The 22,314-nt window shown below is 43.9% G+C and overlaps 1 protein-coding gene and 2 long non-coding RNA genes across 8 annotated transcripts in view; 1 reads left to right on the forward strand and 2 right to left on the reverse strand.

The window, feature by feature from the left end:
• The window catches only part of LOC310660487, a 330,629-nt gene that overhangs the window by 83,783 nt on the left and 224,532 nt on the right, over positions 1-22,314 (reverse strand). The gene's annotated exons all lie outside the window — the stretch shown is intronic.
• Positions 1-22,314, forward strand: part of OSBPL10 (oxysterol binding protein like 10) — a 74,578-nt gene that overhangs the window by 34,542 nt on the left and 17,722 nt on the right. For 2 of the 6 annotated variants that reach the window (XM_083404830.1, XM_083404833.1), the window contains exons 6-8: positions 1,300-1,451; positions 9,826-9,918; positions 20,201-20,347. In XM_083404830.1, coding sequence (XP_083260956.1) covers positions 1,300-1,451; positions 9,826-9,918; positions 20,201-20,347 — 392 coding nt within the window. The remainder of the gene's footprint in view (positions 1-1,299; positions 1,452-9,825; positions 9,919-20,200; positions 20,348-22,314) is intronic. The other 4 variants (XR_014503341.1, XM_083404832.1, XM_083404831.1 and 1 more) reach the window with 3 other exon arrangements.
• On the reverse strand, positions 1,476-5,919 carry LOC310660537. Its single transcript, XR_014503491.1, has 3 exons — positions 5,774-5,919; positions 3,633-3,777; positions 1,476-2,294 (listed from the first exon to the last, which is right to left on the reverse strand). It is a non-coding gene; the product is annotated as an uncharacterized lncRNA (long non-coding RNA).

Below are 22,314 nucleotides of genomic sequence, written 5' to 3' on the forward strand. Positions count from 1 at the left end.
TTTACCTGAAGCAGGTTCTGGACTGCTGCTGCTGCTGCTGTTGTCCAAAGTCTGGAGCCAGTTGCTCAAGTACATGTTTATGTTAGAGCCTTAAATAACTTGAATATGGGTACAGTGGTGCCCCGCAAGACGAATGCCTTGCAAGACGGAAAACCCGCTAGACGAAAGGGTTTTCCATTTTTCGATGCGCTTCGCAGGACGAATTTCCCTATGGGCTTGCTTCGCAAGACGAAAATGTCTTGCGAGTCTTGAGATTTTTTTTCACTCCCCACCCCCTTTTTCTAAGCCGCTAAACCGCTAATAGCCTTTTAGCAGCTAATCCGCTAATCCCTTAAGCCTTTAATAGCCGCTAATAGCCGCTAATAGCGCTAATCCGCTAAGCCGCTAATAGGGTTGCTTCACAAGACGAAAAAACTGCTAGACGAAGAGACTCGTGGAACGAATTAATTTCGTCTTGCGAGGCACCACTGTATTAAGATAATCTTTGGAGTAAACCTGATGTTCAGCAGCATTCACAGCTAGAGAGCTAAATAGCACGTGAATAAAAGGGATGATACAGTGGTGCCCCGCAAGACGAAATTAATTCGTTCTGCGAGTTTTTTCGTTCTACGAGTTTTTTTTTGTCTTGCGAAGCACTAATGTGTATTGACGGTTTCCCATAGGAATGCATTGGCGTTTTTTTAAAAAAAGGCGCAAGACGTTTTCGTCTTGCGAAGCAAGCCCATAGGGAAATCCGTCTTGTGAAGCAACTCAGAAAACGGAAAACTCTTTCGTCTTGCGAGTTTTTTGTCTTCCGAGGCATTCGTCTTGCGGGGTACCACTGTATACTGTTGCCTGCCCTGGGGGGCTGTGCAATGGTGTCTTTGGGCATATATATAATATATGCAGTCACTGGGGGAAATGTCAGTGACTCTCACTCTTAATATTTGACACCTAAGTACTGTCTAAAAGGCAGAAGTGAAATTGCCTGTACTTATTTCAGAACTGAGCGAATCAAGTCAAACTCCCATTCTGTTTCGAGAGTGGTGTTCTTATTATGCTGGTGCTTGCTCAACAATGGAACCGCACTTGCTACAAATAATAATAAGACTGGTGCTGTGATAGGAGGATCTTACAAGAAGGGACGCAAACAAGGTTGAAATGCAAGTGACTTAATGGGAGGCGGGAGTAAAAGGGGCTGAGAGAGATGTTCTTTATTGAGACCTCCCTCAGGCGTTGAGAGAGATTCCCATTCCCTGAAAACGAGTATGCATTGAAGGAATGGCATTGCTGGTAACTTTGGCTCTGTTTCTGTTTCAGAAAGCTTTCTGGGATGGCATGGGCCAAAGTCACATTCCGCAGAGCAGCTGAAAAATGGTGCCCTTAGTTCTTTGACAGTTGCTAGTGCCAATCTTACGTGGCCAGGAGTCCCGTCTAAGCCGCAGGAGGCACAAACCATATCGTCTTTGTTGGTGAGTGTGGTGCAATTAAAACGCTTGGGCCAAGTATTTCTGTGTTCTAGGCGTATTGTGTATATGTGCTGTGTTATGTAGCTGCACAGATCACCTTTGAAAGGTCCTTTTTACTAATGCTCGTGTTTCCTCCCTAGTCTAGGGGTTCTGGTTTATATGAACTCACTTGAATTCAAGTTGCTGTGCAGGACTAGAACTTAACCTCCTTAAGATTTATTTCATACTGTGCATTTAGACCTCCCCATTAGAGCAGAAATATAGGAAGCTGTTTTATACTGATACCTCCCTCTTATGCGTGGATGCAGACATGTTTGGCTGCATATGGATCAGCACATGGGCAAACATTATTAGTACATAGGTTGGGAGTTCTTGTAACCAGAGATGTTTAAATAGCCCTTTTAGATGTTTGGTGAAGAAAAAGGCTGGAGAATATAAAGACTGGGGGTAAATGAGTTAAGTGCTTCTGCTCAAGTGCTGTGGATGCTGTTCTTTCAGACTTATTAGATTGTGGAGCCCTTCGATTAACAGGTTAAGAGTGTGTGTGTATGTGTTAAATATATGTGTTGTAAGAGACCTCATTCCTTCGCCTTTATTTTTTTCAGTTCACTGTGCAGTGAAGCAAATGCCCGCAGAAAATACCTAGCATAAGCAGAATGCTCTCTCCCTTTCGTGCTGAATTGTTTCCAAAGGCCCCCTTGAATTATGAACTGAGAATGAAATGTTGTGGCATATTTGAAGTGGCTCCTGGGTAGCTGCTGTAGTGGGAATTGGCTGCATAAATTCTGTCTGTGTTGCCTGTGGATGTGACACCTGAAGTTGGGAGCTTTTTGCTCAGTCTTCACTCTGCCAAAATAAAAACAAAAACCTTCAGAAAGTGATGAACGGCGTTTTCAACCCAGGGAGCGCAGAATCCACAGGTAACCTCGCTGACAAAGGAATTGCTTTAATAAACACCGTAGCTTCCCTCATCATAAGCCTGTTAATGATTTTCATTTTCACAAGTCTCATTATCTTCATCCAAGTCAGCAGTATTGCTTTCTATGCCCTTTGCTTCATAATGTCTAGTCATTCAGACAAGATGAATATGTTTACTGCCTCCTTGGGAGCCAATCAGAGCTCATGCAGCCAGCCCTGCTCCCCATCTCCCCTTAATTCACATGGTCTACTTTATTGAGATTCCCTTTGGATGTGTGCCAACTTACATCCCAGTTTATTTTCTTCCCTCTTAGGCTGCACTAAGAGATTACTTGACAAGCAGTGTAGTGTTGCCATAGATCACCACCTAGTGGTCAAATGCTGTTTCAGTGGTTACGCTTTGAAACCTTTTACTGTATAGAAAAGTCTATGGTAGAAGATTGAAGTTTTTTCTTCAAGAATTAGAACATATTACAGGCAGATTCTAACAATACCTGGGATCACTCAAGTCATATGTGTAGTTGGTCCAAAGCTCAAGAGACAAGGATGTTCATACTTATTCATGAAAAAAATATTAAAAGTAAAAATATTAATACAGTCATACCTCGAGTTGAATGTGCTTTGGGTTGAGCGCGTTCGAGTTGCGCTCCGCGGCAACCCGGAAGTAACAGAGCGCGTTACTTCCGGGTTTTGCCGCTCACGCATGCGCAGACGCTCAAAATGGCGTCATGCGCAGAAGCGGCGAAACGCGACCCGCGCAGATATGCCATCGTGTCTTGCGATCCGTTCGGGATGCAAACAGGGCTCCGGAACGGATCCCGTTCGCATCCCGAGGTACCACTGCACACAATTGTACCCTGTTTTGTATAAATTGAAGTAAAAACTAATTTAATAGTTCTTGCTTGCTTTTATGTTGATTAAAAATCCTTCTGCAGGATTTTGTTTTCATAACGAAGCATTTGTAAAACTCATGTTTTCTTAATTTTAAACCAACAACAACAACAACAGGTTCAGGCTTGTATAAAGAAACAAATATAGCATGAACAAACTAGACTTCTCTCTCTTTGTTCAAAGACATTAATATTCTTTTTTTTTTTGTAACTCTTAAGTTTCTCATTTGAAAGTAAATTTTTGAATTGCAATATCTATCTATCTATCTATCTATCTATCTATCATCTATCTATCTATCTATCTATCTATCTATCTATCATGGTGATGTTTGCCTAACAGTGAGTAAAGCTAGAGTATATAACCATATAGATGTACCTGATTGTGGAGATTTTGGGCCAGATTTTGCCTATGAAACTTTCTTCTTTTGTGGATCATCCTTCTTCCATCATAGCACCCCAATTTATGAAACATCAAGGGCTGTATCTGGGGGTTGGGGGAACCCTCAAAGCAGGTGGGATGACTTCATTGGATACAACCCAAAGATATGAAAGTTAAAAATTTGTAATGAGTAAGACATTTTAAAATTGCTCAACTTTTGTCTACTTTATACTTTGAAATGGCCATGGTTCATGGAGTATAATTTGCACTTTCAAAACAACAACAACAAAAACCTGATAAATGGAAAAATGGTTAAAGAGGAAAATACAGCCAAGTGTCATTTGCGAAGCTATACACAGAAACATCAAATCAGCTCATAACGCCCTCGTTCTCACATAACACACTAAGCCATTAAGTTAGTATTCTCTGCACCTCTGCTAATGGTTTTGCTGTCCAAGACACACCACAAGCTGCAAAGCCATAGGACAAATCTCAGTTGCAGCTCATGGTTTGTCTGAAGAAAGCTTAACCCACAAGCCTGGGTTTGGACAGTACATGAAGCAGAAGAAGAAGAAGAAGAAGAAGAGTTTGGATTTGATACCCCGCCTTTCACTCCCTTTAAGGAGTCTCAAAGCGGCTAACATTCTCCTTTCCCTTCCTCCCCCACAACAAACACTCTGTGAGGTGAGTGGGGCTGAGAGACTTCGAAGAAGTGTGCCTAGCCCAAGGTCACCCAGCAGCTGCATGTGGAGGAGCGGAGACGCGAACCCGGTTCCCCAGATTACGAGACTATCGCTCTTAACCACTACACCACACTGGCTCTCGAGGAGAAGCAAGATCATGGCTTGGCTCAACTCAGCAGCAAAACAACAGAGGAGGAGGTCAGCTGCTGCCCTCTCCTCTCCTGCAGTTATTTGTTCTTGCCAAGCCGTAGCTTGGCTTAGTGTTACATGCCAGTCTCGGTGCATCACTTTTGTAGTTAATGCCTTGCTTCCACTATCTGAATACCTGCAAGGTGCTTTGAACCACTTCAGAAAAGCAGTAACTTAGTCACCCTTAAAACAACCCTTTAAGATAGGCATCACTAGATATCTCTCTCTTGAGACAGACATCGGATACCAACAACAACTAGATATTCCAAAGAGACAATTCCTTTCTTTTTCAAAGGACTCTGACTTTCTCTCTCTCTCTTCCCCCTCCAAGCGCCAAAACCTGGTGAATTTCCTTTCTGGTTGTTCTTTTCGCCACCAACCCAGGCTGCTTTTAAAACTCCACTTAGGGAGCGCATTGATTTTCCTCTCCTAGGGTGGGTAAGCTAGGCTTTTCCCTGCCTTTGCTGTGAAAAGAACAGATGTACATTCCATTGATTTTTGAGCATTGATTCACCCCTCAGGCTTGGCCCTCCTCCCGGGCTTGAAGCAGACTCCCTGCCTCCCCCTCCCCCTTTTAAAAACCCACACACACAATTTAAGGTTTGGCCTAGATATTTATAGAATTAAATGCACATTTGCCCTTCAACCTCCCCCCCCCCCATTTTTAAAGAGAGACTCGATTTTAAAATTACGTAGTAGAACTTTTTATATCCCATCTTTTACACTTTAGATATGCAGCCTATTGGAAATAGTTTTAATTCCTGGTCAGTGTCTGAAAGCAGACTGAATGAGGCAATGTTTGTTGTGTAACTGGGGTAAGGAATATCTGACTTGTGGGCCAACGTTGGCCCACCAGCGGGGGACCAGTTTTGCTTGCCGGGCGTGACATCACTGTTGACATCAGCTGATTGGCGGGAGGACAGGGTTTAATCCTGTACAGTGGTACCTCGCAAGACGAATGCCTCGCAAGACGAATGCCTCGCAAGACGAAAGAGGTTTTTGTTTTTTGAGTTGCTTCGCAAGACGAATTTCCCTATGGGCTTGCTTCGCAAGACGAAAACGTCTTGCGCCTTTTTCTTAAAACCGCCAATGCATTCCTATGGGAAACCGTCAATTCATTTCCTATGGGAAACCGTGCTTCGCAAGACGAAAAATTCACAAGACGAAAAAACTTGCAGAACGAATTAATTTCGTCTTGCGAGGCACCACTGTATTGGCTGTGCTACCCTGTTCCCAGCTGATGAATGGAGAGTAAAAAAAACAAACCTTTGCCTTCTCCTTTAAGCAGGCGGGGAAATGGTCCTGCTGCCGCCCAAGTGCCCTCTTACGGCAGCTGGAGGAGGGAGAGGCTGCTTCAAAAGGCACTTTGCTCCTTTAAGACAATCTTTCAGTGCTTTCAGTGGACGTATAGAGCATGGATAGGCGAACTAAAGCCTGGGGCCGGATCCAGCCCAATCGCCTTCTAAATCTGGCCCACAGATGGTCCAGGAATCCGTGTGTTTTTACATTAGTAGAATGTGTGCTTCTATTTAAAATGCATCTCTGGGTTATTTGTGGGGCACAGGAATTCGTTCATTCCTGATCCCCGGAAAAAAATAAATAAATCCGCCCCCCCACAAGGTCTGAGGGACAGTGGACCGGCCCCCTGCTGAAAAACTTTGCTGACCCCTGGTGTAGAGACTACCTCTGAGCACTCTCTGAAAAGCACTGTTTGAAACAGCCCCTGCCCCCTGCTTTAAAGTAGAAGAGAGGATGCTTCAAAGCAATTTTTAAAAAAAGCCACAGAAGGGCTATTGAGAGGCGGCAGCTCCACTCGCCTGTCAACCGTATGTCGTTACAGTGACATCATGTGATTGACAGGTCCCCCCATGTGGCCGATCTGGCGGTGAGGAACCAAAAAGCTCACCTACCCCGTTGTATCATGCAGAAGAGAGACCACCTATCTGCTGCTGTGAACTAATTTTATCCCTAAGTGAAATCTTAAAAAATCAGATTTTATTTCCCATGCATTGTTTTCAGATTTTGCATGGTCTGTTCTGCGTCTTTTCAGTGATGCTCGCAAAATTTATTTCAATACGTTCTGGGTCTTTTCACTTGAGCAAAAGAGATGCTACTTGTAGCCCAAAATGGGATCTCTCTCTCTCTCTCTCTCTCTGACAATTTTTTAAAAATAAAAATGGGTCTTTTGCATGTGAAAGACCCAATTTTGGCTCATAATTTTACTTGGTACATAGGTAATGTGCATACAGTGGTACCTCTGGATATGCACAGTATTTTTCCAGGTTTTACTGCCCTCGCATGTGCAGAAGAGTTCTATGTGGCATGCGCAGAACAGGAACCTCCGGTTGTGGATTCCTCAGAATCCTGTGCGCAAACGGAGGTACCACTTTATATAAATCCATTTCATTCAATCATCCCTTATGGCCACCATCTCTTCTGTCTCATAGACTAAACGCTGGCGTCTCAACAGGGTTGCAGCTTGTCATTTACGCTGTTTTATATCTACAGGAAGCTGCTCAGGGAGGGTGTCTGGATATCCTGAGTGACACATCATCAATACGTGGTTGCACCCTTCCCCTCTTAGCCTAGTGAGACTCGAGTTGCTCATCTGGTACTTGCCATCATCAAGTTCCTTCACTCTTTCCCAATCTTCTGGTGGTTGTCATGTCTTATCCTCCACGAATAATGACTTCTGCAGCCTGGAATAGATAGGGAGTGGCATACCGTATTTTTCACTCTATAAGACGCACCAGACCACAAGACGCACCTAGTTTTTGGAGGAGGAAAACAAGAAAAAAAATATTCTGAATCTCAGAAGCCAGAACAGCAAGAGGGATCACTGTGCAGTAAAAGCAGCGATCCCTCTTGCTGTTCTGGCTTCTGGGATAGCTGCGCAGCCTGCATTCGCTCCATAAGACGCACACACATTTCCCCTTACTTTTTAGGAGGGAAAAAGTGAGTCTTATAGAGCAAAAAATACGGTACCTAAAGAGCTTTAAAAACCAGTTTAGCATGTAAGCTGCTGAATGAAGTGTATAGAAATGGATAGCTCAGTTGGCTGGTGCTGATGATGTCAGGGTTTCAGGTTCAATCCCCATATGGGACAGCATATTGCAGGGGGTTGGACTCTACAGTTCTCTGATTATAAATGCCACCCCAGTCTCTGAACAGTGAGAGTCTCCAAGGTTTTCCCAGGGTTTGGTTTCCACGGAATGAAGGTCAGCGGAGACTGCGGTGTCTTTAGGATATATGGTTTTATTTGCACATGTACACAACCCGAGCATGAGATCTCAGCTTTAACACCGCAACAGATTTTGCTTCCCTATCTGGTTGCAAGGGGAGCCCCAAAGTCCAGCACAGAGCTAAAAAATCCATGCCTCTCTGCTTCCTGCCCGCTTCCAGCTCAGCTGTCTCTCTCGCACACTCTTTAGCCCAGCCCTCCCCACTTTGGACCTATTATTCCCCTTCACTTAGCTGCAGCTATTACAACTCAGCTCATTCTTTTAGATGCTGATCAGGGCAGTCAAATTGCCAGCTTAGGTCATTATCTTACTAAGGAACTTGCCTGACTGGTTTGGCAACCTTCTCTACTAACATTCATGGAATACAAGATCCCAAGAATTAGAAGGGATTTAGGGCATCATCGAGACTGAACCCCCCTCAACCCCCCCTAACGTTATATTTAAAACTGCTTCACTTTCCATACACACATGCCACCTTGTTAGATTCTCATTGTATTTTTTCAAAGAGATAGCAGACTGTTTGAGAAGCTTTGTGGCTTCTGTCCCAAGTGCAGAATATAGCATTGATTGCAACGTTTGTTGCTTCGTGTTATCATCATGCTTTTGACTTTGCAATATATGGCAAGCGGGCTTACATATATCCTGAAGAGGAGGATCTCTATGGCAGGATGCTGCTTCTTCCTGGAGAGTTGGCACGGCACTTGAGTATTTACAGGCAGATTTCGTCTAGTAATTGGCTTTCCTCTGACTTCTGTTGGGGAGTGTTGCTGTAAATTGCATCTCTCTTAATTAGAGTTCATGAACTGGCTGGGAGGGGCGGGGGGGGGGGAGAGTTTTGGCTGACATCCAAAATATACATTGCAAGTAACTAAATAAAATGAGGTTTGACTTGTCTCTTGAAATAGAACGAACCATTTAATGCTACCCCTGAGGAAACAGACTGACACAGCTAGATATTACCAATAGTAAATAATAATGCTCCTTTTTGCCCCCTCATACCAGTAGGTTGGGGGACACGGGTGGCACTGTGGGTTAAACCACAGAGCCTAGGACTTGCTGATCAGAAGGTTGGCGGTTCAAATCCCCGCGACGGGGTGAGCTCCCGTTGCTCGGTCCCTGCTCCTGCCAACCTAGCAGTTCAAAAGCACATAAAAGTGCAAGTAGATGAATAGGTACCGCTCCGGCAGGAAGGTAAACGGCGTTTCCGTGCGCTGCTCTAGTTCGCCAGAAGCGGCTTAGTCATGCTGGCCACATGACCCGGAAGCTGTACGCCGGCTCCCTCGGCCAATAAAGCGAGATGAGCGCTGCAACCCCAGAGTCGGTCACGACTGAACTGAATGGTCAGGGGTCCCTTTACACTTTACCTTACCAGTAGCTTAGGGTTTCCCAAACTTGGGTCTCCAGCTGTTTTTGGACTACAACGCCCATCATCCCTAGCTAGCAAGACCAGCAGTCAAAGATGATGGAAATGGTAGTCCGAAAACAGCTGGAGACCCAGGTTTGGGAAACACTGCTGTGGCTGGTAGAATCTGGGTTCTTGAGGTCAAGTGGGATTTCTTTTTTAAAATACTCAGTTGAGGGGTTTTATATCTATTACTTTTGTTTCATTCAGCATCTATTCTGAATTTGGGGTGTGCTAACATTCCCCACCCCTGTTTTGTGTGTATTCATACCAGAGGGAGATAATGGTGTGTGGGTGGGTGTGTGTGTATAACCAAACAAATTACCGTATTTTTTGCTCTATAAGACTCACTTTTCCCCTCCTAAAAAGTAAGGGGAAATGTGTGTGCGTCTTATGGAGCGAATGCAGGCTGCGCAGCTATCCCAGAAGCCAGAACAGCGAGAGGGATTCCTGCTTTCACTGCGCAGCGATCCCTCTTGCTGTTCTGGCTTCTGAGATTCAGAATATATTTTTTTCTTGTTCTCCTCCACCAAAAACTAGGTGCGTCTTGTGGTCTGGTGCGTCTTATAGAGCGAAAAATACGGTATATGGGTTAACAAATTCCTAGCCTGCAATGAGATACAAGGTGGCCCACAGTTCTGCTTGCTAGGAGTGTGTGTCTTTTGCTCCTCTAGGAAGAAGGGAATCCCAGAAATCGCAGACAGGTTCTCGCTTCCACTGCAGTTTTGGTAAGAGAAGAAATAGCAAGTGTCCAAGCCTTCACACAAGTAATGCAAGACCACACCTCTCCCCAAGGCCTCTATGCTTGCTGGGGACAACACATTGATATGAAGGACAGAAGAAGCTTGGTTAATGGAGCAATTGGACATTTGTTGCCCTGTTCTTCCAGGGGAGTGTCTGTCAGCAGAATGCATCTTTACTGAATGCATTCTGCGCATTCCACAGTTCTCACTCGGCTCCACAACTTTCCCCCTTCCCCCTCATAAAACTGAATCATAGAATCATAGAGTTGGAAGAGACCACAAGGGCCATTGAGTCCAACCCCCTGCCAAGCAGGAAACACCATCAGAGCACTCCTGACATATGGTTGTCAAGCCTCTGCTTAAAGACCTCCAAAGAAGGAGACTCCACCACACTCCTTGGCAGCAAATTCCACTGTCGAACAGCTCTCACTGTCAGGAAGTTCTTCCTAATGTTTAGGTGGAATCTTCTTTCTTGTAGTTTGGATCCATTGCTCCGTGTCCGCTTCTCTGGAGCAGCAGAAAACAACCTTTCTCCCTCCTCCATGTGACATCCCTTCATATATTTGAACATGGCTATCATATCACCCCTTAACCTCCTCTTCTCCAGGCTAAACATGCCCAGCTCCCTTAGCCGTTCCTCATAAGGCATCATTTCCAGGCCTTTGACCATTTTGGTTGCCTCCTCTGGACACGTTCCAGTTTGTCAGTGTCCTTCTTGAACTGTGGTGCCCAGAACTGGACACAGTACTCCAGGTGAGGTCTGACCAGAGCAGAATACAGTGGCACTATTACTTCCCTTGATCTAGATGCTGTACTCCTATTGATGCAGCTTAGTGAATGGGCTGTTATAGGTGTAGCCCAAGGTGCAAAGCTAAGGCAACTTGGGCAGGTGTTAGCTAAGTGGCTAACTTGTTGACTCGAGGTGATACCATGTGCAGGAGTTTATTCTGAATCTAGGCAAAACTTTGAAAGATGTGGGGGGGGGGGAGTTCTTTTTCAGATGAGAGACTCTCTGATTCTGCTGAACATGCTCCTCTCATTTGCTTTTAAGGTCGAAATGGGGGAACAAAATCTCTTCCACAATAACCCACACACTCCCATTTTTATCATTGGCTTCTCAGCTGCCTATTTCGGTTGCGACTTTTGACATCCCTTTGCTTTCATTACTGCACACCTGAGGAAGCCACATCCAGTCCTTGTTTCAATGCAGGGGGGCTGCACCAGTGCCCAGACAGCTCTCCCATGTGTGCTGCCAAATATTGCTGCTTGTCAGAGTGGGGAGTATGATTGTGATGAAGAGGAAGGGTACATTAGGGAGAGTTCATCCCTGTGTACCTTGCCTCCATGGAAATCACTGTTTGGAAGGATGGGGGGGAACAATACTCTGATGCAGTGGCGTAGCGTGGGTTGTCAGCACCCGGGGCAAGGCAAGTAATTTGCGCCCCTAACCCGTGGATTTGCACCCCCTAACCCTAACCCCCAGATGTTGCGCCCGGTGCGGCCGGCCCCCCCTGTACCCCCATGCTACGCCACTGCTCTGATGGGAGGAAGGCATGTGGGGAGAGTCACCTCTGTACATCTCATCTCCATGTAAATCTCCATTGTGTGTGCATGTGTGAATGGACTAGTTCACTTCAGGCCCCTGGTATGCAGCCTCTTGCCACCAAATGTGGTGCTGAGATGGCGGCGGAAAGATTACCCATCCCTGCATTGGTGCATCATAATTCGAATGTTAATTGTGGATCCCATTGTAAACAATGCAATATCAATAGCTGAGGGCGGAAGGAGCCCATTCAGAGTGTGGGGCAGTGCTTCGTGAATAGGGGAATACTTTCAACCTCTTCAAACAAAACCTGATAATCGCAAAACATGCTGCTTTCTGAAGGTGCCGGGATGTTTGTGAAGACTGCCAGTCCTTTCAGATCTTCTTTACATAGACTTGAAAAGAATCTTTTTTTATTTGTGCATTGGAAGTGATGGAATTTAATATACTTCAGGCCGTGAGCGAATTAGCCCTGCGGTTCAAATCCCAAGCACCCCTGTCCTGAGCAAGCTGAACTTAATGGCTTATGACTTACATACATCATTGAGGATCATTGTGACAGCATAGGTGCAACTTGTCCTGTCAGCATCATGTTTCTTTAAGGGACCAGCTCTTTTCCTACCCCAGGTGGGTAGACCATTCTCCTAGGTCTTATCCTTGATCTTGGCTCCTATTTTAATTTCCCCTTGTTGCTCTGCTTCCCGTTCCAGCATTTGTGCTGACTTATAAAAAAAAAAACATGTTTACAATGACCCTCCCGTTTTCCTACTTACTCCTTTCCTCCTAATTTCCTCCTTCCCTACTCATCTCACTGATTTAGTGGATAATTAACTCCTTACCCAGTATGGAATTTGTGTCTCTCTCCCCAGCTCTGATCCTCACAGACTCCAGTTGTCCCCCTACTGCAGACTCGGGCCCTTTCTTAGCCACTTGCTAGCTCCTTCTGACCATCATCTCCATCCTTCCATCTCCTGTAACTTCCTTGTTTTTCGACCTGCATGGTAGGAACAGCAGGCACTGCTTTCTTGTTTTCTAGAGTTTAGAAGTTCTACCAATGCTCCAGAGATTCTAACATCATGTGGTACAGTCCTAGTACACCAGAGAGAAAAGATCTAGCCAAGTCGTGTCCCTGATGGTGCTAGTTTTTTTTATGGCATCTTGCTACTCGGGTGCCAGCCCAGGGACCAGTTCATATGCCTCCCAGGTGAGTAGCAAGGTTGTGTTGTGCCGTACCTGAAGCGCATTGCTGCTCTGGCTAGTCTGCTAAAAAGAGTTTATTCTGTTTATATTTAATGCAAGGTGACTTGGATCTTTATGGCATCTTGGTTTGTGTGAATGATAAAAATAGTTGGACAAAATAGACATTCCATGCAGTGGCGTAGCGTGGGTTGTCAGCACCCGGGGCAAGGCAAGTAATTTGTGCCCCCTAACCCGGGGCAAGGCAAGTAATTTTCACCCCCCCCGCTGCATTGTCCCTCCCCCAGGTAGTCCCTCACTCTCTCTCCGCACCGCACGCCTGGCACCCTCCCCTCCACAGTGGGCGGCGACCCGGCGGCTCGGATCGGATTCGCACAGCCAGCACTGCAGTGAGAGAGAGTGAGTGAGCCAGGTAGGGGCAGAGAGCTGCGAGTGCGAGCGCCCCCCCCCAGATGTTGCGCCCGGTGCGGCCGGCCCCCCCTCCACGGCCCACGCTCCGCCACTGATTCCATGGACTCCTGTTGCTAAGCTTGCAGAAATACACAGACACACACAGGAATTACCTGAGATCGGAATGTTTTCGTTTTGCCTTGCACCTGAAATGAAATGCAAGCTTTTAATGATCCCAAATGGACTAAACGATAAGCGTACCTTGTCAGTGTTGCTTGCACTTACCAGAAAGTGAACAGTTTCAGCTTTGACGAGAGCGTGTTCAGTATTACATAGCAAGGCACATTCTCTGTGTGGCAGAGACATTAAAGGATTTCTTACTGTGGCCTGTCTTTTTCCATTATGCTTGATTAAATCCTTTTTAGGCTGCATAGTACTGCAAATGCCTTTAGCCTGTAATGATTCGTACGGCTAAATTAATCTGTTGGCAAAATGCTGCTGTTCTAAGCTTATTTGCTATATCGGACCACCCAAATATGACATCTGACATAATCAATTGGAAAGTCCCAGGTAAGGTATGCTTAGCTCAAATGATTAAATGTACAATTACACTAAAAGTAGAATTAAATGACATTAAGCCCACTGCAGCAGCCTCGATAGAAATGACTTATTCCAATCTAACTAATCTTGATTTTTATAGCTTGCTGCAACAGACATTGTGCACGCAAGTAAAATCTCCCTGGTAAACCTGTTTGCGTACATATTTTATACTGTAGCAAATGCCTTTTAAGCCAAAGCTTCTGCCTTTATTTTCTCTTGGGAGTGGAACACCCTGGATAAGATGTGTGTTTTGCACAATCTCTCCAATAAAAACAGGAAATGCATATCTCCCTGTAAATATATTATAGTTGCATAAAGCTTGGAACCTAATGTTTTGCTAACTTGTTGAGTTACACTCACCCAACTTCCTTTCACATAGTTAAGATCCAAGCCATAACCCTAATTTTCATCAGATTCTTGGGGTTTTTATGTGGCATATGCATATCAGGGTTTGGCAAAAGGTGGATGTGGTCCCCCACTGACCAATTCATAGTGAACTGTTTAATTCTGGATTATTATTATTATTGCAAAAATACTGGACTGGGTAGAAATTTAAGGCTGATCCGTTAAAGTTCTGAGTGTTCACTCTTGTTTGCAAATTTCAAAAACCTGCAGTGAACCATGGGGATTCTAGTATTGTCACGTTTTTTAAACTAGACCCAGCAATGTTAGCTGCAGCAATAATTTTAAGTCTTTTCTCTTTCTTTCTTTTCAGTTAAGGACAAACCTATAAGGGTCACTGCTTGCTTTGATTCACATCAACTCCATTTGGTGCTGGCCTGTGTCTTGCTTATTTGATACCAACTCTGATTAAGATGCGTTGTCCTTGAGATTTGCCATGTGTTCAAAACGAACATTGTAATTAGTTTTGATCTTTCTCTCTTGGCCATCCCAGCATTGCCAAATGTTATTGGCCAAGATCCAAAGAGGTACTTTAGGTGCATCCAAGCCTTGAGCATATCCGTGTGGAATATTTGACTTCAACACCAGACACCCATATCAGAAACTGCTTTTGAAAAGTCTCCTTAGTTTTAAAAAAATGAGTTTGCCGTGTTTCACAAAAGTCTGCTGCTTGAGAAACAGAAGCCATTAGCCCTTACCTTTCCCTGAAAGAGTAGAACAAGGCAGGTTTGCTTTTTGGGGGAGATTCTGGCCATAATAAAGAAACCACGAAATTTTAATTGCAGGTTTACACTGTGTTGCATGATTATACCCTGGTGGACATTGATACTAAATTTCAAGGAAACGGCCCATTTTAACGAATGGTTACCTGCAGAATTTAGGGGAGTAGACTTGCTTGGCCTCCCCTTCTCACCCTTTTTGGCCGCTCTAGAATACGTCGTTGTCTGTTGTTTACATTTGTTCAAGTTTAATACTGGTGCAAAATGCTGGAAGGAAACTTAAATAGAATTGAGACCACAATATATCACGTATTTGAATTGGGCCACCAGCATTGTTCATTAGAAGAAGGCTAAAAAGGGGATCAGAATCCTTTTCGTAAGAGTGCTAAATATACAATCTATTATTATAATTGTCTAAACGTTTTAGTGTCAACTTACAAAAAGAAGATAAAGAACAGCAGGCTAACTGAAGAGCTTCTTTACACTTAGAAAACTTTGAATGTGTCCCATTAAATTAAGGATAGGGGAACCTGTGGCTGTTCAGAATTTATTTATTGGATCATATTACTCCCATTATCCCTGGCTGTTGGCCATGCTGTTGGCCAAGTAATTACATGCAAGTAATTACAATTAAGGGACACGGGTGGTGCTGTGGGTAAAACCTCAGCGCCTAGGACTTGCCGATCGCATGGTCGGCGGTTCGAATCCCCGCGGCGGGGTGAGCTCCCGTCGTTCGGTCCCAGCTCCTGCCCACCTAGCAGTTCGAAAGCACCCTTAAGTGCAAGTAGATAAATAGGGACCGCTTTACAGCGGGAAGGTAAACGGCGTTTCCGTGCGCTGCGCTGGTGCTGGCTCGCCAGAGCAGCTTCGTCACGCTGGCCATGTGACCCGGAAGTGTCTCCGGACAGCCCTGGCTCCCGGCCTCTTGAGCGAGATGAGCGTGCAACCCCAGAGTCGGACACGACTGGCCCGTACGGGCAGGGGTACCTTTACCTTTTAATTACAATTAGAAGCAAAATCCTCTTTTAAAAAAACAAACATTGCCTCAGGTGTGTGTTTTGGAGCTGTGGGTGGTATTTGCTTACTTGGAGGTAAAATTGAACTCAGTAGGGCTTACTTCTGAGGAAACACTTCTAGGGTTGTGCCATTACTGTCTGATATGAGTTTAACAGGTTTCTCTTTGAGAGCGCAACAAACAGCCATTGACCATGTGCTTTGACAAATTCAATAGGTCATACTGCCTGATCGTTACTTAGAGCAAGGACAGAGTGCATTAAAACTATCAATAATTTCCCTCTCTATAGAACATAATAGTAAATTGATCAGTCACTTCCTGGAGTGTCCTCTGGAAAAGGTGACATTATACTGATAATCATTGCGATGTTTTTTCTGTGCACACTAATACAGTGTTCAGGATAAGCACAGTGAGCTGTGGATTGGTAGACATCACTGCAAACTAATCTAGCTTAAATCGTTGCATCAAACACCATTTAGTGGCTGTGGAAGAAGTTTCTGAAATCTGGTTATATATAACTGGTTTAGTTTTAGGTTTGTAATTTTTTTTAAAAAAAGAGGAATACTACCTTTTATGTAAGAATCATTCCCCATTCAAGGTCACTAATATGCAATTATATAGATTGATTATGTAGTACATAATAAATGCAGGTGGTGCTGTGGTCTAAACCACAGAGCCTAGGGTTTGCTGATCAGAAGGTACACACACACACACACACACATATATATATATATATAAATAAAAGGTAAAGGTACCCCTGCCCGTACGGGCCAGTCTTGACAGACTCTAGGGTTGTGCGCCCATCTCACTCAAGAGGCCGGGGGCCAGCGCTGTCCGGAGACACTTCCAGGTCACGTGGCCAGCGTGACAAAGCCGCATCTGGCGAGCCAGCGCAGCACACGGAAACGCCGTTTACCTTCCCACCAGTAAGCGGTCCCTATTTATCTACTTGCACCCGGAGGTGCTTTCGAACTGCTAGGTTGGCAGGCGCTGGGACCGAGCAACAGGAGCGCACCCTGCTGCGGGGATTCGAACCGCAGACCTTTCAATCGGCAAGCCCTAGGCACTGAGGCTTTTACCCACAGCGCCACCCGCGTCCCTAATATATATATATATATATATATATATATATATATATATATATATATATAAAATTTAATTCATCAGAAGCCTCACAGGTTTGTGCTTAGGGGCATATTTTTCATGATTAATGCGTTGGATACAGACTATGGCTGCACACACAAGTTTGTGGGGACAATGTATGAAGTGGCTCTCGACTGATGGCTTTATATGCATTTTACTAAACCAGGCATAGGCCCTGCAATTCCCACCATCCCTAGCTAACAGGACCAGTGGTCAGGGATGATGGGAATTGTAGTCCCAAACATCTGGAGGGCTGGAGTTTGCCTACGCCTGCCCTAAACTTATCTTCATTGGCAGCAACTCATATTTCATTCATATAAACCAGGCTCCCTCAACCTTGTCCCTCCAGATGTTTTTGGCCTACAACTCCCATGACCCCTAGCTAGCAAGACCAGTGGTCAGGGATGATGGGAATTGTAGTCTCAAAACATCTGGAGGGCTGAGGTTGAGGAAACCTGATATAAACCTTCCCGGGGGGAGTGTGTGTGTGTGGATGAATTTGTAACCCTTTCTCCTTTAATTCTAATAAACTTCAACAAAATTGCAAGATGCTTTTTATAATCTGCTATAGGGTAGCTCTTCCGCCTCTGCAGAGGCACTTGGAATCTGACATCTTGTTTAAAAAAAGAAAGAAAGAAAAAGCTCTCTGTAATAGGGAATTTTGAAAACAAAACACAAAACATCTGCTAGCCGAAATCCGTCCCTGTTCTCAGCACTGAACAAGATGCTCTTTTTGTAAGGTTAGCTCCTGTGCCCAGAGGGGGAGAGACTCAGGGCCCCCGCAGCACAGCATCATTTCTCCCGTTGTAAGCGATTTGTAGTTTAAGCTCGCTGATCCCGCGTCACATGACTGGGACGGTAGGCAGCAGATTCGTGCTGATTTGACATCATGCTTTTCAAATTCAGTGGAAATTAAAAAGGAGGTGGGGGCAGAGCAGGGAGGGGAGGCTTCTCCCGACTCTTCCTGGTACTACTAATTCCTAGCTCCAGCTCGCCTGTTATTAAAGGAGCTAGGCAGCCGCCGCGGAAAACAGCAGCGCTGTTACGTAGCTCAGGACGCTCAATGAGGTCGAGCTGGATGATAAACAAACCCGCTGTAGAAACATCCTCTGTAAGTTTTGAAGCTCCGTTAATAAGTTCTTTCTGTCTTCTCCCCTCCCCTTTGCAAGTTAAACTCTGCGTTTAACTCTGGGCAGAATATTAGTTTACACCCAAGTATAAAATTGCAGCGTTAGGTTGTGCGCAGTGCTCACTTTTAAAACCCGTTGAAATTGAAGCCACTCGTTCAAGTTATCAAGTACGGTAAAATAACCGTACGCAAGAATATTATTCCTTTGGTTTTTAGTGCCTTGGCAGGGCGGGAAACAGTTGCTGTTTTACTCTTTCAGAGCTACTGCAATCTACAAAGCTTAAATGCATATAGCTAATGTAGTTAATGCAGTGCTATCTTTGAAGGCAGCGTTACAGCTACTCTTCTAATGGAATTATATTGCCAGATAAAGCTGTATATGTTGCTTGGAGAGCAAGGATATTTTAATGCATTGTTTTGGAAGGTGTTGAGGGGTCTGAGTGAATTTTTACTCTGTAACTTGCTTATATAACGATGCCTAACAATGTTAGGCCTAACAAGAACAGGGAACCCTCTGTGTTTTTGACTACTGGAAAGTTACTGAACTTCAGTAACTAGCTTTTGGGAGGTAAAAAGAAGTGGATTCAGTTTTGTGTGAAGTCACAAAGATTCAGTAAAACATGTTATTTTCTTCTGGACCTTAAATTCTCTGATCTGTTCCTTTTTTTTCAGTTCCCTCATCATACCAGGAGAGCAACTCCCTTCTCACACTGCTTCTTATAACTGCTAAAAATTATTTATTGGTTCATTTCGCAGTTACTGCTATGGAACTGTTGCTGAGCTTTTATGAAATGAAATATAAATGAGGCAAGATTTCCCATGGTGTCTAGTTTATACCAAAGCAGTAATATCGCCTCAAGAAATACCTGGCCTAACCCAAATGATTCATTTCCTGAAATTCCTTGAGTTGTGGCCAACTAAGTTCTGTTATGGTTGCCATATGTCCGGAATTTGCAGGACATAGCTGGGATTTGGTTGCGGGAAACAGTGTCTGGGAGGAAATCGCTGTAGTGTCTGGGAAAATAAAGACGTATGGCAACCCATGTTGGAAGTGTAGATTTTGGTGAATTTCATTAAAAATGGCTCAAAAACATCATTTTTGAAAAAGTTTTTTTTGGGGGGGGGGGGGACTCAACAACTTTGGCCTAAATAAATAAAATAAACATAAAATAAAATAAAAAGCTCAACAATTTTAAAAGCTCATCAACTTTTGTGTCTGGATTTCCCCTTTTTGAAATATAGTAACCCTAGTTCTGCTCCAGGTTGACCCATTGCAGTTAATGGACCTAAGTTAGCCATGTCTCTTATTTTCAGTGGGTATACTTTTGAGTAGAACTAACTGTGCATGCAACCTCCTGAAAAAAGGAAATCTTAGTAAATTTGGAATTCTGTTACTTTTAGTTAAAAGGGTACGGATTATTGCTTTTTTGAGTAGGAATCCTTTAGTTGCTGTTGTTGTTGTTGTTGTTGTTGTTGTTGTTCTTCTTCTTCTTCTTCTTCTTCTTCTTCTTCTTCTTCTTCTTCTTCTTCTTCTTCTTTCCCAAGAATAAGTACAGGAGTTGATATTTGAAACACTCACCAATATGTCTGAAAAATGAACACATTGTGCAATGTTGCCATAACCTTTAACACCAGAAGTTAGAGCATCCTGAACATTGCAGCCTTGTTATTGACAGATGCATAGTCTTAAAATAGAGAATGAACCATTTATTTTCGTCTATTACAACCAATCTCTTGAAATATTTAGCTAGCTGATTCTTTGTTTGACCCCTAGCCCTTCAAATGATTATATCCTTCTCTGGTTTACTAGGTGATAGTAGAACATTTGTCCTGATGTGTAGCATCCAAAATTTTCAGTGAGTAGGATGACAATATCATTAAAAAAACACATGAAAGTGGTGCCTTCATAGTATATGCTCAGATTCATTCTGCAAACTCCTTATGGCTTGTCCAACTCCTCAGTGCCGTAGATTTGGTAATTGTTCATAACTTGCTGAAGATTATGCTAGTCAGTTAGCAATGTTGAGTGAGTATTTGGAAATAATCTCGTGTTCTAAGAGATCTCTGTAATTAAGCTCATATGAATTCACGCCATATTGTTCTTTGTTGTGTCCAGCTGGTGATACTGATTATATATTTTCCCTCTCTCCCTTCCACCCCGACACCAGTGTTCCACTCGTGACTTGATCCTAGTTGAAGATGAGGTGACAGATACTGAAGATAATGAAGAAGAAGATATAGGAGTCCTGGAAGATCAGCGCAGTGTAATTCTTCACCTCATCTCGCAACTCAAACTTGGAATGGACCTAACTAGGGTATGCATCTCCTCTTCCTCTTCCTCCAACCAACAAAGCCTTCTTTAAGAGTCACATGCTATTAAACAGGCAGTCTCATCGGACTTTGCCGCAAACCTCTCCGCAAAATCTGCTGTGGCAATATTTGTTCCAAGCGTTGCCTCCCTTAATGAGTGTACGGAATTTGATCCGCTTTACAAAGCAGACAGTCTGACTGACTGTGTGCTGCCTTTTTGTGGGAGATTTTGCAGTTCAATCTGACTCATACTATGCACTTTGACACCGTTTCTTATGACTGAAAATACTGAAGCTCCCAGCTTCTTCATGGGCAAAATCAGGAGGAGAAGTAAAAGCAGGGGTGAGGCTAAGCCTTTTTTGCGGAGGGGGCAAGGGTTTCACTGATCTATCAGCAGCTCTCTAGGAGCCGTATTTAAAGTGAGTATGGCTGAAGTAGATGGGGTCAGTTTTAAATTTTGTTAAGAGACACATTTTGAAGGTCATGGGGCATCACTGAATTGTTTCAGGAACCCATCCCACAGGAGAATATATATATATATATACACACACACACACACACACACACACACACACATAAATTTTTATTAGTTTTTTTAAACGTACCATTTTCAACTGTAATGAAACATATTTTTACATCTTATTCATTTTTTTTTTTACTTCCACCAGTCCTGTCTGAAAATTTTCCAATCTAATCTCTTAGAATACATTTCTTATTTTCCCTGTTACATTTAAAACTCTTAACCAATATCTCTATTCTTTATCTACTTTGTAGCACTTCATATATTCCTCCTTACAAAACTTCTTGTAGTCCTACTAGCGTAATTTGTTGGTTACAATTGCTTTTCAAATAGTTCATCTACTTCTTCCAATCTTCTGTAAATCTCTGGTCCTGCGGGTTTCGATTCCTTCCTGTCATTTTGTCCAATTCTGCATAGTCCATTATTTTCGTCTGCCATTCTTCTTTCGTCAAAATTTCTTCTTGTTTCCATTTCTGGGCTAACAACCACAGGAGAATTTTTATTATTTTTTAAATGCACACGTTTGAGGGACCTTGGAAAGTCACAAAGCTTACAGTATCATGGCAGGGAGCAGTCAGTCAGCGTTTCTTTTTAAATTGAATTTTAAATAACTGGGATGCAAAAAACTTTTGGTACCATGGCATAACAGTGAGGGCTGGCTGGGATAGGAGAAGACAGTTGTCGTTGTTGTTTTTAATGACAAGCCTAAAGGGACCTCACAGGTTAACCACACCTGAAGTATACAGATGATACCTAACTCTATTACATCTGGAACCATGTGTGGCTATGAAGGTATTGGTGTCTGGTTGTTGGTGGTAGGCTGGAAGAGAGCCATTACGGCGATTCCTTGTAAGATGGAGAGTTGGCAGGTGGTTCTGGGGATAGGGGCCATTTGTCTGTTCCAGATAGGCCACACTCCTTCTGAAGAACAGGTGCATAATCTTGGGAGGGGGGGATGTTTCTGAAAGCGAAGTTGCTGTGAGCATCTTCTGGCAGTTTGGGATAGTGTGCTGGCTTCAGTAGTTCGTGGACAGGGATCGCTTGGTCATCAAAACTGGATTACTGCAAAGTGAAGACCTTCTCCTTCCCCATGAGTATCATAGAATCATAGAGTTGGAAGAGACCACAAGGGCCATCGAGTCCAACCCCCTGCCAAGCAGGAAACACCATCAGAGCACTCCTGACATATGGTTGTCAAGCCCCTGCTTAAAGACCTCCAAAGAAGGAGACTCTACCACACTCCTTGGCAGCAAATTCCACTGTCGAACAGCTCTTACTGTCAGGAAGTTCTTCCTAATGTTTAGGTGGAGTAGTCTGTAAAGACTAGAGCGATCTTTCATGTTTGTGTTGGGGCCCCCATGCCTTGGAGGGGGAAGCAAGTGAGGCGTCGGTGACCAAACTTAATTACTGACTACCATATCCAACCAAAATTTGTTGACCATGCAAGGCTAA

The sequence above is a fragment of the Podarcis tiliguerta genome (assembly GCF_965153285.1).
Source record: "Podarcis tiliguerta genome assembly, chromosome: 12".
NCBI classification, from domain to species: Eukaryota; Metazoa; Chordata; class Lepidosauria; order Squamata; family Lacertidae; genus Podarcis; species Podarcis tiliguerta.